The following is a 17,620-nucleotide window of genomic DNA, read 5'->3' as shown; positions in this document are numbered from 1 at the left end:
CAATGCATTGGAAACAGGCTGAGGAGGCCAAGGGCACAAGGGCCAGGAGAAAAAGCTAATGGCTCCAGCAAGTGGGAAGCTTATCCTGGGGGGCTAGACTGATAGCAGGGTGGAGGGAGGAGTGTAAAGGCAGTGCAGTGGGGAGTTTGAAGAGCAGTGGGAGAGGTCCTTGAGGTCCAGCGGATGCGACAGCAGTAAGCTTTCTGTTCCAGAGGGCATGCCAGTTGAGCTGTGGCTGAGGCAGAGAAGAGACCTATAGATTCCAGATCAAGGAGCTTGGAGGTCTCGAGAACCAATGGGCTTTCAACAGATGTTGCTTCCATTAAAGTTGATGGCAGGAGAAAATGATAAGGAAATAATAGGCGTTCCCCAAAGTAGGTGTCCCTCTGAATACCAGTTCCGCGGGATTTAATGGATCTTTTTTTTTTTTTTTTATCAAGAATGGCAGGAAATTCTATGGTCAAATAAGTTTGAGAAACATAAAATTAAATACAGATTGAGATGAGCTTTTTTTTTCTGCAGCCTTGTCAAAATGTTCACTATGTTAATGTGAGCTTCTAAGATACTAATAGAGTATGCAGCATTTTCCAGACTTACTTGATCAAAGAGTTTTTTTTTTTCCCACAAAGAATATTTTGGGATTAGTGTTCCACAGGACGTCTTTTGAAAAGGGGATTTCTTGAAAGTTGGAAATTGGCCCTGAGCATAAGGGGCACTGGAAAAGGATGAAAAATGACAGCAGCAATTCCAGAAGGACCAAAAAAAGAGTCCCAAGAGAAATGACAGCCACCACCATTTATCAGGTATTTGCTCTTCACCAGGTCCTTGTCATTTATTGACTCATTCGGTTTCCACAGCAGCTCTGTGAGTAGATGGTGTGCTCTCTAGTTTGCCTGTGAACCTGGGAGAAGGGAAGAGAGTTCCCACAAGACAGACAGCAGGGGCCTCAAGTGGTAAAACACAGGAAGAGTGAGGGGTTTGAAGATCCAGATTTGACCACAGAGATCAAACAATTGGTGATTCCTGTCTCTCCCCCACCATTCCCTCAGGGTTTCAGAGTTCAGGGGGAGCGGAGGAGTCACTGTCTACACAGAGGAGGACCAGTGTGTATGTGATAGGGGAGGGTTGACTCTATTGCATGGAGTGAATAGAATTAGGCAGGGTTCTTTTCTCAACTGGCGGCCACATGTCCCTTTGAAGGGGTTTCTAGAAGGGGTGGGCATCTGGAGTTATCACAATAATCAGGGATTGCTGCTGGCATTTAGCGTGCTCAAATGCCAGTGGGTATAAGACCTGTCTAACAAAGAATTGTACCCCCCAGATGCTGGCCCTGGGGTTGGGAACACAGAGGGCAAGAAAGGGGAGGAAGGTCACTGGGGATAAAGAAGGCTTAGGATAAAGGGCAAGTCTCCCCTCAGCCTCTGTGGTACCCAGGAGCACAATGGGAGGCAGGCTGTGGGCTGGCTCAGAGGACTGACACCAAGGTGGGCAAGAGGAGAGAAAAGACCTGACCTGGAGCACTGAATGTGCATTTTAGGAATGAAGGAGCAGGGAGCAGATAATTGTCACAGGGAAGCAGATCATGACAACTTGATGAGCCAGAGACTCTGAAAGGGAAGGAATGGATTCGTTAGAGCAGAGAGGGGCAGACGGATTCCCATCGGAATATAGCTGTATCCACACAGGAAGCCTGTGGGGAGGGGGTAATGGCAGGGGGTTCTAATGAAAACAATTTTGCAACCTTAATTATAGCATTCTGCAACCCTAAACTACAGCCATTCTGCAACTTTAAATATAGCATTGGCTCTGGAGAAGACTCTGAAATCGTTATTTTTACTGACCCAATTGGCTGTTTTGAAAACCCACTCTGTGAACTCTGTAGAAGATAATCATCAAAATATGTTCCTTGAAGTTCCCAAAGAAAGACCTTTTATTCCGTTCCTCGAATCTCTCCCCCTCGCTGACTCCGATGGAAGATTGCAGTCCCAGAAAGGCCATGGAGTGAATTAACTCCATATTTTTGGTCAACCAAAAGAAAGCCAGAGTCGACGACCGCAGTTGAGTTAGCAGTTGGTTCACAGGTCCAGGCTATTTCCCACCTCCAGGGAGAAGTGAACGGAGCTCAACCCCAACAGAGTCAGCAGTCACGGCAAGAATGTGCCAAGGAATGAACCTTCAATCATGTGTTCTACGTGGCTCTGTGGGAGCAGAGGCTTAAAAGGGGGGTGGGGGGGCGCCTGGGTGACTCAGTCAGTTAAGCATCTGACTTCAGCTCAGGTCATGATCTCAAGGTTCGTGAGTTCAGGCCCTGTATTGGGCTCCATGCTGACAGCTCAGAGCCTGGAGCCTGTCTCAGATTCTGTGTCTCCCTCTCTCTTGGCCCCTCCCCCACTCATGCTCTGTCTCTCTCTCTCTCTCAAAAATAAACATTAAAAAAAATGTTTTTAAGGTAGCTTCTCTTGTGGCTGTCCTGATGTTTGAGTTGGACATTATGACCTGAGGTATGAGGGGAACAGAGCCTCTTTTAAATCTTCTGTGGTTGCTACAGGTATGCTTTATGCAATCCTGGCCTTCGAGGGCTTTCGGGTTGTTCATTTTAAACACTGCCTGCAATTTGTGTAGAGGTCACTAGGTGAGGAGTAGAGCCTGGCTGTGCCTTTGGTGGGTCATTTGTGGGACCTGGCTTCTTTATCACAGGGACCAGGATATATACCTCGTGACAGCTATAATCCTTTGGGGCCTCTGGAACAGGGGAGGCAGAAACCAGCTCATAAAGCCTTAGGGGTTGGCTAACTGGGCAGCTTGCCACCCAAAGGCTTATAGTCTAAGCATTACCATTTTTTCTCCAGGGTCCTCTCCCAAGCCCACCACCTCTTGTCACAATTTATGCTAGAGTCGGCAAAATGAGAAAAGGAAGGGAACAAAGAGAGAAAGCAACAGAACCTACTTCTGTAGCCTCCCTTCAGACACCCATGGCCTACCACATGGCCTGTCCCTCAGCCATCATAGACACCTGGCACCCATGATGTTTGACACTCAGCTCTCCCCCCGCCGCGCCTCGATTTTCAGCCTGCCGGAAGTTGTTGATTCCATGGATGACCCAGGGAAGAGCCAGGGCCTTGTTTTAGAGAGCCATAAAATGCTGGTGCTACTCTAAGGTAATTGATTGGGACACCATTGGAAAATAATACTCCCCCTGACCCCCCCAAAAGAGGTCTTTTAGCTTTAGGAGAGGACTACCACATCCCTTGTTCTGGTTCTGAGAAAGGGAGGGGGAAGCAGACCCTACATTCCACTGTGCCCCCCCAAGTTCATTCCTTTCCTTTAACATTTTTTTAATGTTTATTTATTTTTGAGAGAGAGAGATAAAGCATGAGCAAGGGAGCAGCAGAGAGAGAGATACACAGAATCCAAAGCAGGCTCCAGGGTCCAAGCTGTCAGCACAGAGCCCGATGCAAGGCTCAAACCCACGGACTGTGAGATCATGACCTGAGTTGAAGTCAGACCCTTAACTGACTAAGCCATCCGGGCGCCCCCTTTCCTTTTCAGTTCAAACATTAGGTCCCTATAGGTGAATGCTAAGCCTCTGCTGCTTTAAGCCTTTGCATCCTCCATGCATTAGCACCCCCAATACCCCCAGCCATGGAGAATTAAGAATACACCAAATTTAAACCATATTTGAAGTCATTGATCTTTATTTTTTAATAAAAATGAGCTCTTAATGGAAATAGCAGATGTCAAGAATTAATTAAGGATTCAGGCTTTTGCAAAGGGATCAGTAAACCCATTTCTTTGGAACATACACTCTGGGCTCAGCCCTGTGCAGACTGAGGCTGGAGGAGGATTTCAGACCTGAAGAGGGTGTAAACAGATGTCGGACCTGGAAGGAAAAGACTTATCCCAGCTCTGTGGCCTGTCTGAGCTGAGTATATGCAACCCTGCAAGCCCTCTGTGTGTGTATTTCGATTTTCCTTCAGATCCCTGGACGTTCAGGAACCACAAACTAGCTGGCAGGTCACTTCACCTCTCCAGGCCTGTGGATCAGTCATAGGTGGGCTCTGTGACTTTTAAGTTCCTTCCCACTCCCTGTTTCTGAAAACACTTTGACGTTTATTTATTTTTGAGAGACAGAGCGCAAGTGAGGGAGGGGCAGAGAGAAAGGGAGACACAGAATCTAAAGCAGGCTCCAGGCTCTGAGCTGTCAGCACAGAACCCGACACGGGGCTCGAACCCACAAACCATGAGATCATGACCTGAGCTGAAGTCAGATATTCAACTGACTGAGCTACCCACACGCCCCTCGGAAAACACTTTGGAAAGCTAGTGAACCCATTAAGTTTGCCACAAAACCCCTAGGAACAGGCAGGCATGGGGGACAGAGAAGGGGAGGAAAATTCTCTTCCTCTGTGTCTATCGACCCTGTTTGGCCCAGTGCAAGGAGAGAGTACAGACTCCTGTCTAATCAATCATCCTCTGATCAATCATAGCCTCTGTATCCTCAAGCCAAGCTTTTCCCAATTCTTTAAGTCTGTTTTTTCCCCCTGTCCCCTGACCGGAACAATCTTGGTGTAATGTGAATATAATGAGCCCGTGCTTGCAGAGGGCTTGGCTTATAAAAGCCTCCCAAATGCTTTGGATTATGGTCTCATTAAAATGAACAAGGCTGAAGTGGAGAGTTGCTACAGCATTCCAGACATAGGTAAATTAGAGGTCCCCAAGGCCTGGGGCTCTGTACTGGTGAACAGGAAGTCCAAAGGATTAGAAAGAGGAGGATACCCCTTTGGGGATCCGGAAGGGTGTGAGCTATGGAGCTGAGATGTCAACAGAGGGAACGGCGCCAAGCACTTGTGAACCCCTCATTTACAGAGAGCCAACTGGCAACTGTCATTTCCCTGCCCATGGGCTTCAGAGTACTGGAACAGGGTCTTGGTTAATTCTCACTTGCTAATGATGGCCAATTTGGGGGGCCCTCAGTGGGAGAGCAAAGTTTTGACAAAGCTGTGAGCTTTTGGAGGGGGTGTTTGCTGAAGGTCAGTGTCAGGCTTGCTTGATTTAAGTTCTCCCAGATCCCTTGCAAAGGCTATAAACAGCGAAGTGATGAAATTGGCCCTGGAGCCAGAACAGGGAGGAGGCCTAGCCACAAGGGAGGGCAGAGAAGCACCATCAAGGGGTGGAGAGAAATGAGAAACGGGCAGGAAGGCCTTGAAGGCATTTCTGCTCCAACGAATGGAAGGAATACCTCCCCCAGGGACCATGGTGGCGGTAAATCCGACAGCACACAGCGTGGTTCTGGCTGAGATCATCTGGGGCTGAGATGTTAGGGTGAGGTTTTGGTCAGATGGAGCATAGAAGGCACCAAGGGATCCTAGCCTACCTCATCTGAGGCTTCCATTTATGGGAAAGGGCTGGTAATCATGGTAACTCCCTAGGCACAGTTACCCTCATAAACTATTGGCAGATTGATGGCATGATGACAGCCTAAGGTACAACACTGGGCTGAAAACATCGATTTCTTAGGCTGTTTATGAAGTGATCAGTAGTACCTGCCATGTTAGCCCTCCTTCTGCCATTGTACCCGCCCTCCTCAAAGGTGCACGCACACACACACACACACACACACACGCACATACACACAACACACACACTCATGCACACACACATGAGAATACACTAGCTCTATCAGAGAGAGGCTACCTGGAGTTCATCACTGTGGATGGGAAAACAACCAGAATTCAGGAGGCTTTGCCACTAGCTGGCTCTGTTACTTTAGCCAGGTGTTAAAAGATAACCCCCCGGCCCCAACTCAGTGTCCTCACCTGGAGAGTGGGGAGAATAACGTCTCACCTTGTTTCTCTCTCAGGCTAGTCATAAGGACCGAATGCAATAATGGATATGAGCCCAGCTCTCCCCCCTCCCCCTAGAATAACTCAGAATCTTTGAGAGTGGGGCACTAACCTGGGCTCTTGACCAAGCTCCCAGGAAGTTCCCCAGGCGAGCATAGACCCACCTACTACTGGGAAGCATAATGTAAAATTGTTCCTAAATTCATTGAAAATTGTGTTGAGCATGTTTCAGTGCCATATACTGCACAAGGGTCTTTGGACAAAGCAGTGAATAAGACAGACATACTCCCTGGCCTCAGATCGTACACACTGGGGAACAGAGCTACTGAGTAAATAATAAAAAGTATATTGCCTTCTACAGTTGGGAGACAGAGCACACAATGCATGGAGAATACTGACTATTCCCATTTGCGAGCTCAAGGAAGGCCACTTAGGAAGTGACATATATGCTGTGACCTGGAGGTTAAGCAGGAGGCATGCATGGCAGTGATGGTGGCATCTTTAATTTGGGGTCACTCTCAGTCCCTCCCCTCCTGAGCCCATTCAGGGCTGCCTTCACTTACCCAATGTTCTCGCCCATTCTGCCTCCTGGCTCCTAAGCTGATCGGTGGTCACAACTGCACAGCGTTTGGGAAATGAGGTCTCAGTGTCCCTCAGGCTGCTTCCAGGTCATTGGCAGAGCCCCTGAGCCCTGTCCCTTCTACCCTCTCACCTTGTTCCAGAAACAGGGTCACTTGGGGGCGCCTGGGTGGCTTAGTCGGTTAAGCGTCCGACTTTTGCTTAGGTCATGATCTCGCGGTTCGTGGGTTCTGTGCTGTGCTGACTGCCAGCTCGGAGCCTGGAGGCTGTTTCAGAGTCTGTGACTCCCTCTCTCTCTGACCCTCCCCTGTTCATGCTGTCTCTCTCTCTCCTAGAAATAAATAAAACATTTAAAAAAAAAAAAAAGAAGCAGGGTCACTTGGCATTGGGGGACCTTTGCTCATTACTCTGAGGAGGCGGTAAGCATGGCTGAAAAGATGTTTGAGTTCAGATCTCAGCCTCACCACATATTCTGTAGGCTGTTAAGTAACATTCTTAACTTCTCTGAACCTCAGTCTTTTTGTCCATGGAAGTGATACTTGAGACTGTAAAGTTTATAGGGTTGTCGTGAAGATTGCCACAAGGCAAGACCCAAATTTTCATCACATTGAAAAAGGGAAGAAACTAAAACAAAACTTCAAGCTTCTACCTCTAGTGTTACTGGCTTAAAATATTCTTGGGAGATGAGGCTTTTGTCCTAGATAAACTACAAGGTTTAACCAAATGCCAAGGTTAAGTTGAAAGAAAACTGAGGACGTTTCCAAAGACCAAGAAAAAGAATTCAAATTAGGAGCTGAGACAGATGGGTTCACAAACACAGAAGCTGATTGTCAGGAGCAAGGCTGTAAGTGGCACCAGGAGGGCAGCCAGCTCGAAGACACCCACCATAAAGCTTGTCACACTGTCACCCTGTGAAACTCTGGGACAGCCATTCTGCCTGGTTTGGGGGGTTTTGTTTTTGTTTTTGCTCTTGCCCCAGTCTTTTCTGATTGGTCGCAGTCTCCCTACTGGTTGGTCAATGCCAGTACCTGTGGCATTTTGAAGCTCAACCCAGCTAGTCTGCTCCTTGGAAAAAGGGGAGGGGAGGAGTGAGAGGCTGAGTGGGGTGGGGGAATCCACCTGTCAGAGAGCTGACAAGGAAACTGCATGTGTCCAGAGAGTCCAGAGGGTGGAAAGGGCTGTGCCAGGTAGATATAGGCTTGCCCTCACAAGGGTCTGGGGGTCCAGTTTATATTCAGTATGCACTTGGGCAAGCCAATTTTATTTACTTATTTATTTAAAAATTTTCTAATGTTTATTCATTTTCAAGAGACAGAGAGGGACAGAGAGAGAGAGAGAGAGAAGAGAGAGAGAGAGTGTGTGTCTGAGTGGGGGAGAGGCAGAGAGAGACACAAAGAATCCAAAGCAGACCCAAGGCTCTGAGCTGTCATCACAGAGACTGAAGGCTCAAACCCACGAACTGCAAGATCATGACCCGAGATGAAGTTGGATGCTTCACCCAATGAGCCACCCAGGCGCCCTGGGCAAGCCAGTTTTAAAAAGCAAACTGCAGTGGTCCTGAATTGGTTGTTCCCTTGGCACCTGGCAAAAGTCAAGGAAATCACCTCTGGAAGAAAGAGTCCTGAATAGAGATCCCTCCGGATTCTGTCATTTAGTGTGGATGCCCTTCCACATCTCCCCACCCCATCCCCTCCCTCTGGTAGGCACTCTGGTGGCCCCTGGAGCTGTGCACACACAAGCTTTAGCAGTTTAGAAATAAATATATTGAAACATCTGCAAGACACATAATAAAATGTTATATTCTTATGAAAGCCTTGAACACACACACAAAATCCAGAGCTCAATGGAAAAATGAGCAAAGGCTACATATAGACAATACATGGAAAAGAATAGCTAGCAAGCACTTGATAATGGTCAGCCTCTTAATAATTATTAAAATTTTTTTTAATGTTTATTTATTTTTGAGTGAGAGAGAGAGAGAGAGAGAGAGTGTGTGTGTGTGGTGTGTGAGCAGAGGACAGGGAGAAAGAGGGAGACACAGGATCTGAAGCAGGTTCCAGGCTTCAGCACAGAGCCTGGCACGGGGCTCAATCTCACAAACTGTGAGTTCATGACCTGAGCCAAAGTCAGACACTTAACCAGCTGAGCCACCCAGGCACCCCTCATTTGCTCAGTCTTGAATTAATCTAAAATAATTTAAGAATTGCTTTACCCATGCTACAATAATAAATAAAATTACTTTATAAGTTTAATATTTGTTTGCACTTCCCCAGGTATATCCTGCTATATCCCAGATAAAGATTACATAGTCAGAACTAATTTATTTAGTTTACTTAGATTAAATAATTTAGCTAATTTATTAGGTTAGTTCTTCCTTTCCTTCAGTATGCTTTGTATTCATTCAAAATGTAAGAAGGTTCATTTGGGTCTAGGTAGGTTTTTTTAATCAATAAAATTTAATTTTTTGAATGTGTAAAATATCAACATGTTTTCAAAAGTCAAAACTATACAAAAAGTTTCACTCAGAGAAATGCCACTCCTTCTGTGTCCCTTTCACCCCATCCCCCATCCCATCTTTTATAGAAAACAACTTTTTGTTTTTGTTTTTTTCCTTCCTGTGTTTCTTCTTTTAATAATAAGCAGATATATACATGTTTTCTTATTTTCCCTTCTTTACAAAAAAGGTAGCATACTGTATATTTGCACTTTGCTGTTTTTATTGAATATCCCCTGGAAATCACTCCATGTCAGTTGATAGAGATTTCCTTATTCATTTGTATAAGATGCATAGGGTCCCATTGTGTGTATATAACCATAGTACATTAACCACCCCCACCCCTGCTTGAACATTTAGATCTCAGTTTTTGCAATTACAAATAATCCTGCAGTAAATAACCTTGTCATATATGTTTTCAGATTGTTGGAGGTATATATTATGGATAAATTTATAGATGTGTGATTGTGGGGTCAAATGTATATGTTAAATTCCCCTCCACCAGGTCTGGTCTGTTTGCATTTCCACCCCAACTCCCCATACCCTGGCCAGTGGAGTATATTGTCAGCCTCTGCATTTTTGCCAATCTGATAGTTGAGAAATGTTTTCAAAAAACATTTTTTAATGTTTAAAAACATTTTTAATGCTTATTTTTTTTTTGAGAGAGAGATCATGAGTAGGGGAGGGGTAGCAAGAGGGAGAATCTGAAGCAAGCTCCAGTCTCCAAGCTGTCAGCACAGAGCCTGATGTGGGGCTCGAACTCGTGAACTGCGAGATCGTGACCTGAGCCAAAGTCAGACACTTAACCAACTGAGCCATCAAGGCCCCCCTCACACTGTAGTTTTAAATTACATTTGTCTTATGAATAAAGTTGAATGTCTTTTCATTTGGTTAGGGTACCTTTTTTTTTTCCAACTGAAGTATAGTTGACACACAATGTTACATTAGGGTCAGGTGTACAGTATAGTGATTTGACAAGTTTATACATCATGCTATGCTCACCACAAGTGTAGCTACCATACAACACTATTATAATACCATTGGCTATATTCCCTATGCCATACCTTTTATCCCCATGGCTTATTTATTGCATAATTGGAAATACTTAGGGGACATTTTTTTTTTTTTTTTTTTTTTAGCTCTTTCCACAATCGCCTGTTCAGGTCTTTTGTCCATTTTTCTAAATTATTTTCGGTTTTTGGTTTTCCTCTTTCATCCATCCCTTCACCCCCCTTCCTTCCAGTAACCATCAGTTTGTTCTCTATAGTTAAGAGTCTGTTTCTTGATTTGTCTTTCTTTTGTTTTCCTTTTCTCATTTGTTTTACATCTTAAATTCCACATACAAGTGAAATCATATGGTATTTGTCTTTCCCTGACTGACTTATTTCACTTAGAATTATGCTCTAGCTCCATCCATGTTGCTGCAAATGGCAAAATTTCATTCGTTTTATGGCTGAATAATATTCCATTGTGTGTATATACACCACATCTTCTTTATCCATTCATCTATCGATGGGCATTTGGCTGCCTCCATAATTAGGCTATTGTAAATAATGCTCCAATAAACATCAGGTGCATGTATGCCTTTGAATTAGTGTTTTTGTATTCTTTTGAGGGGGTAAATACCCAATGTGTGATTACTGGATCCTGGGGTAGTTCTATTTTTAACTTTTTTAGGAGCCTCCATACTGTTTTCCACAGTGGCTGCACCAGTTTGCATTTCTACCAATTGTGCAAGAGAGTTCCTTTTTCTCCACATCCTCATCATCACTTATGTTTCTTGTGTTTTGATTTTAGCCATTCTGACAGGTGTGAAGTGATATCTCATTGTGGTTTTGATTTGCATTTTCCTGATGATGAGTGATGTTGGCATCTTTTCATGTGCCTATTGGCCATCCGGATGTCTTCTTGAGAGAAATGTCTATGTCTTCTGTCCATGTTTAATTGGATTATTCACTTTTGGGGTGTTGAGTTTTAGATGTTCTTTATGTATTTTGGATATTGACTTTTTATCAGATATGTCATTTACAAATGAATTTTCATTTTGAATTCCATTTTGAATTTATTTTTGTGTAGGGTGTAAGAAAATGGTCCAGGTTCATTCTTTTGCATACTGCTCTCCAGTTTTCCCACTACCATTTGTTGAAGAGACTTTTTCCCATTGCATGTATTTTTCCTGCTTTGTCAAAGATAAGTTGACCATATAATTATGGGCTTATGTCTGGGTTTTCTTTTCTGTTCCATTGATCAGTGTGTCTATTTTTGTGCCAGTACCATGTTTGTACAGCTTTGTAGTATAAACTGAAGTCTAAAATTGTAATACTCTAGTTTTGTTTTTTTCAAGGTTGCTTTGACTATTCAAGGTCTTTTGTGGTTTCATACAAATTTTAGGATCATTATTTCCAGTTATGTGAAAAATGCTGTTGTTATTTCGATAGGGACTGTGTTAAATGTGTAGATTGCTTTGGGTAGTATAGACATTTTAACAGTATTTGTTCTTCCAGTCTGTGAGCATGGAATGTCTTTCCATTTCTTTATGTTGTTCTCAATTTCTTTCATCAGTGTTTTACAGTTTTCAGAGGTCTTTCACCTCTTTGATTAGGTTTATTTCTGAGTACCTTATTGGTTTTGGCACAGTTGTAAATGGGATTGATTCCTTAATTTCTCTTTCTGCTGCTTCATCATTAGTGTATACAAATGCAACAGCTTTCTGTACATTGATTTTGTATTCTGTGACTACTGGATTAATTCCATTTCCAGAATGTTTTAAGGCTCTTTATAAACTTGGTATACTAGCTGTGTATCTATGATATGTGCTATGAATATTTTCTTCCAGTTTGTCATGGACTTTTTTTGGTCATGCAAAAGCATTTTTATTTTATTGTCATGTGGTCGAATGTATTATTTTTTTTTTCCCTTTATTGCCTCCAGATTTTCAGGCATAGTTTTTAAAAATCCCCTTAACAGCTATCTCCCAGGAATTCAGTTGTCATGATCAGCTTGTACATCACCGCCCACCCCACACACCCACACTTCCCAGGACAAAAGTACTAGTTAGCTCGGTCCTTAAACACCCAGTCGGAAATTTGGCTCACTCTGCCTATTTTGGGTGTCTTTCTCCTCATCATTTATAAAAGACCAGGTCTTGGAAGGAGGAGGTGGTATGAGGTATCTGGGGGAACAAGAGAATCTTCTGAAAGAGAGAATCCATCACCTAGGTCTTATTTAGGGAACATGTGACCCCAGGAATGAGTGCCAGATCAGCCTTCCCGCAGGAGACCTGCCCCTCCCCTGGTTCTTTCCACACCCCGGCAGGTCCTGGATGAGGCAGTGTGTGAGAAGAGGTCTGTGATCATTTTGGCCATTTTGTATTCTCTTTGTTCCCACTTCCTCCTTTCTGCAGCTCCCCAGCTGGGCTGGACTTAGAATCTTGCAGATTCACCTTTGACCGTGGAGCATGTGCCAGGGAATGGAAGGATGCTGAGCTGGATCAAGCAGCCAGCTCTTATTCCTTCTTAGTCCAGCCCAGGTCTTTGAGTAAGGTGCAGAGAGAGGAGGCAGCAGAGCTGGTCTTTGGGAAATCTCCTTACCCAGAGGTGTTGGGACATCACAGTTCCTCAGTCCCTTGATTCTTATCCCTTTCCCCCTTCCCCTTTCCTCCAGGTCACCTGGAGCTCGAGTGGGCTGACTTGGATTCGAGGGTGGGGGTGGGCATGGCGGTGGGAATTTTAAGCAAACTGGGCAGCTGTTGAGGGGTGGGCATGGCTTGAGGTTCCAGCCCCGGGTCTGACAGCACTGGCTCCATCACAGTGAGGTCAGCCACTGGCGACAGAGATGCATTGTGTGTTACAGAAGAGGAGCTGGCCGGGGATGACGAGGACATGCCGACCTTCCCATGCACACAAGAGGGTAAGGTCTTGCATGCCCCCTTATCTCCATACCCCCCTCCCCAGGCTGCTGACTTATCTCTCTACATGGCTTCAAAATCCTTTCCCCACTGCTTCCTGGAGGGTGGAAGGGCAGAGTTGCATAGACCTGAGATATATAGTATGGATGATGTCAAAGTCTGACACAAGTGACGTCTGTCTCCAGGGCTCCTCCTGAGACCTGTCAGGGACCTCTGCCGTTTTCCCCAGGACCTGTCCTCTAGCTGGCCCAGAAATGTCCCCTTCACCCAAGTGGCTCACCCACTTGGCTTACAGGACCCAGCTAGGCATTTGGATAGTGTCAGAAACCAATGACACTTAAACTTTTACTTAGAGTAGAGCTTCTCAGTGGGTTCTGGTATAGATTAGAGGAGCTATTATTAACCTTGGCTGTATTTTTTTTTTTAATTTTTATAACATTTGTTTATTTTTGAGAGACAGCAAGGGACAGAGCATGAGTAGGGGAAGGGCAGAGAGAGGAGACACAGAATCTGATGCAGGCTCCAGGCTTCTAGCTGTCAGCACAGAGCCCAACGCACGGCTCGAACCTACCAACAGTGAGATCATGACCTGAGCCTTAGTCAGACACCCAACTGACTGAGCCACCCAAGTGCCCCAACATTGGCTGTATATTGTAACCACCCCAGGATGCCTGCGACCAGCCCTCAGAAATTCTGATTTCTTTTGGTCTGGAATGTGAAAAGAGCACCAGGAGTTTTAAAACATTCTCAGTACTCATAATATGCAGCTGAAGTCGAATCCACCTTAGAAATGTCACAACTGGGAATATCACTGCCTGACTGCCGGACGTTGGCCATGTCCCTGAGTAGTCAGGAAGACCTGGCTTCCTTCTTCTTCTTTCATACCAGGGACCTAACTGGTGGATTGGAACCATTCATTCCATTTCCAGGAGAGCTGCTTGTTACCTGAAAAGTTTAGGGACTGAGGGGTTTCCCAGGGTGTGTGACTGGTTTGCCCCATAGCTGAGGAATTCCCACGACAGGGGACTTTCAGTGCTAAAGCCTGGAAAGTCAGAAGCAGACTGGAACAAGCTGGTCATCCAGTAGTGACCCACGTTATGGACCATCGTAAGGCCAATGTACTGGGAAAAGGTGTTTCCCCACACCATGGGCTGACTGACATTGCCATAAGAGACTGGTGGCAGTTGTGGGGCTGTTCTCAGAAGACCCCGACTCTGGTCTCTTCTATTTCTCAAAGCTCAAGACACAGTGAGATGGGTAGACATGAGGATGGAGAACAACTCCCTTTCTGAGGCTGGTTTGATATGAGATGAGACAGGTCAGAGCAGGACCATGAAACTGTCCCTTCATCTGCGGCATCAGCCACGGGTCTCCTTTGTCCTCCAACAGGCCGGCCGAGGCCTCGCTGCAGCCGCTGTCAGAAGAACTTGTCTTTGCACACGTCGGTGCGGATCCTTTACCTCTTCCTGGCCCTGCTACTGGTGGCTGTGGCTGTGCTGGCCTCTCTGGGTTAGTGCAGGCTCCCAGCAGCCTCCAGGATTCCAGCATCTTTCTGGCTAGGGAATCTTCAGACTTGATTCAGACTTCAAAGACTGGCCCTGATTTCTGGTCAATTCATAGCTGTTTGGCTTTGAGCAACCTTTCGGGAGCTCTGTTTTCCTTCTGGTAGAATGAGAGGACAGAACCAGCTCAGTGGTTCCCAGTTTCCACTATGTGTTAGAATCACCTGGGAGCTTTAAAAAATGTTGCTTCTGCACCCCACCCCAGGTAATGTCCATCCAGGGTTGAGATCTCTGTATCGGTCATGTTTAAGCCCCTTCCATGGTCTTTTGAGTGTTTCTCAAAGTGAGGTTGGATGCCTGCCTGCATCAGGATCGCCCCCACTATTTGTTAAAATGCAAATTCCAGAGTCTCGTTTGGACCTATTAAATCAGAGTCCTGCAGGCAAAGCCCAGGGACCTGGAGTTCAGTGGCTCTCAGAAGCACTACAGCCTGTATGGTGGCCAACCCACATGATGGTGCTCAGTCAGGTTCAGGCACCCCTGCCTTCTGGATGCTAATAGATTACGGTGAACTGAGGGAAACAAATGTGACAGCTTCTCACTGCAGTCTTGTTGCACTCAGCTTCAGATTAAAAAAAAATCTAGATGTCTTTACTAAGGACACCCAGTAGATTTGTTTGCTCCTGTGGACGAGATATCAGGGACAAGGCCAGGACGCAGGTGAGACAAGTGAGGAACAGGGTGGGGTGCCTCAATCCAGGTGCTGCCCTGCATTGTGTGACCGTGAGGGTGTGTGCCTCCCTGAATGGGAGCACCTGGTCCCAGCCCTGGCTAAAGATATTCAGCCACTGGCTTGCTTGGCTTGAGGGCATGACTTGAATGGACACTCTAGTCATATTGCAGGAATCCTAACGGTGTTGATGAATCTAACACAAGCCAAGCACCTACATCGTGCCAGGTAAAGTGAGCACCAAGATGAGGCCCTTACATTCTGCCGTCAGAGGGAGCACCTCTCAGTTTTGCCTGCCCATTAAAAGGCACTTAAAATGCTAATGGCAAATACCATATGTTTGCACGTATAGGAGGATTAGGAGGAACTTGACGGAGGACCAAGGGGGAGAAGAAGGGCGGAAATGGTGGGGGAAAGGGAGAGAGGCAAACCATGAGAGACTCTTGAATGCTGACAAAAACTGAGGACTGATGGATGTGGGGGGGAGGGGGGGATGGGCATGAAGGAGGGCACTTTGGGGATGAGCACTGGGTGTTATGTCGAAACTAATTTGACAATAAACTATTTGAAAAAAAATAAATAAAAAATAAAAAATAAAAAATAAAAATGTATTCATATAAAAAAAAAATGCTAATGGCAGGGCTCCTCGCTCCATCTGAGTGAGATCATCATCTCTGGGTAGGAACCAGGGCTTACTAAACTATAGAAGCTTCTCAGGTGATTCCAGCATGCAGCTAGGTTGGAGGACCACTGATTTCTGGAAATTTCCAAGCCCCTCACCTGGTTTGACCCTACTTCTTTCTGCTGAATCACTTCATGAAGCTTGGCCTCTCAGAAAGTGACCAAAATCCTGGGCCAGAGGAGGGGGGAGCTGTGGCCCGCCATTCTGAGGTAGCAGACCAGACATCAGAGAACCTCCAGAGGTGGTCAGGCCTTTCAGGGCCTCAGTTCCTGGCATGCGCAGGACTGTGAATAAAGCTCCGGTAGCCACTAACTTGAGCCGAGAGTGGAACACAGGCACAGCTACCCTTCAGAGGGCATGGACAGTCATCAGGTGTCCACCAGCTGCCAGCACTGTCGTATACATGATACCTGAGTCATCTCCACCAGCCCCAAAGTGGGAGGCTGCCCTCGTTCCACTTACCTGGAGAGGTGAGATGATTTGCCCCAAGATCCAGAATGAATGCTTAGGAGATCATAATAATTGGGGGTGAGGAGTGCACTTGGGGACTCCAGGGAGAACTTTAGGTTTCCTTTTGTGCTTCTGCCTCCAGCCTGGATCTCCCAAGTCCCTAGAGCAGAGCGGGCACCGTCCTGGCCTGGCTGGTAGGTGCCCAATAATATTCGTCAAATGAATGACTAGAGATTTGTGAGTATGTACATGGATAGTCCTCGTCGAGGCATTAAGGTCAGGACTGTGGATAAAGTCTGGAGGACTGAGCAAAATCAGTCTTCCTCACAGGGAAATGGAGAATCCACTTATTCATGTAATCGGGTATTTGTTGCATGCATACTATCAGCCAAGAACTGTATTAGGCACTGGGCATGTACTGCTTAATAAAACATAGGCCTTGCCGTGATGGAGCTTGTAATCTGGAGCAAGGTTTGGCAAACTTTCTGTAAAGGGCTAGGTAGTAAATATTTTAGGATGTATAGGCCACACATGGTGTTTGTCAAAACCTTGCTGCCATTATACAGCCAAAGCAGCCAGAGATAATATGAAAATGAATGGGGGTGGCTGTGTTCCAACAGAATGACTGGGTTAGATTACATATTACACAAATCCTACTTTGCCAACCCTTGGTCTAGAGCAGTAACCTGTGAACTTATTTTTGACTGTGCACCCCATCAGTAAAAAATTTTGATTTAAAATTCATCAAAAACTTAGATGGGTTGGTAAATGAATAAGAAGATAAAATGGACAGATGTACAATAAATATAGTGAAATGTTTTTTTGTTTTTTTTTTTTTTGTTTTTGCGTTTTTTTTTGGGAGTGGGGGCGCAAGTGAGCAAGGGGAAGAGAAATAGTGAAAGAAGCCCGGCTCATCAGAAGCAGGGCTCAAGTTCACTGGAAGGGGACTTGAGCTCACCTAATGTGGGACTCCAACTCAGAAACCGTGAGATTAAGACCTGGGCCGAATTAAGATGCTTAATGACTAAGCCACCCAGGCACCCTATAGTAAAATGTTAATTATAGAATGTAGGCAGTTAATACACCACTGTCTACTATGCAAGTAGGATATTCACTGTACAAGTCTTTTGATTACTCCGTTTGAAAATTTTTATAGGGGCGCCTGGGTGGCTTAGTCAGTTAAGCGTCCGACTTTCACTTAGGTCATGATCTCGTGGTTCGTGGGTTTGAGCCCCTCATCGGGCTCTGTGCTGACTGCCAGCCCAGAACCTGGAGCCTGTTTCAGAGTCTGTGACTCCCTCTCTCTCTGACCCTCCCCTGCTCATGCTGTCTCTCTCTCTCTCTCTCCTAGAAATAAATAAAACATTAAAAAAATTATAAAAAAAGAAAATTTTTATAATTAAATATTGGAAAAGAAAAAAACCAATAATCCC

The 17,620-nt window shown here is 45.5% G+C and overlaps 1 protein-coding gene across 2 annotated transcripts in view; it reads left to right on the top strand.

Annotated features, from left to right (window-relative positions):
• The window catches only part of SCARA3 (scavenger receptor class A member 3), a 46,703-nt gene that overhangs the window by 7,491 nt on the left and 21,592 nt on the right, over positions 1-17,620 (top strand). Inside the window, exons 2-3 of one of the 2 annotated variants that reach the window (XM_039217377.1) lie at positions 12,769-12,825; positions 14,213-14,332. In XM_039217377.1, coding sequence (XP_039073308.1) covers positions 12,769-12,825; positions 14,213-14,332 — 177 coding nt within the window. Of the gene's footprint in view, positions 1-12,726; positions 12,826-14,212; positions 14,333-17,620 lie in introns of both variants that reach the window. The other variant, XM_039217376.1, reaches the window with a different exon arrangement.

Source organism: Hyaena hyaena, unplaced genomic scaffold (genome assembly GCF_003009895.1).
Source record: "Hyaena hyaena isolate Hyena2069 unplaced genomic scaffold, ASM300989v1 scaffold_682, whole genome shotgun sequence".
NCBI lineage: Eukaryota > Metazoa > Chordata > Mammalia > Carnivora > Hyaenidae > Hyaena > Hyaena hyaena.
This window is presented reverse-complemented; position numbering and strand designations above follow the sequence as displayed.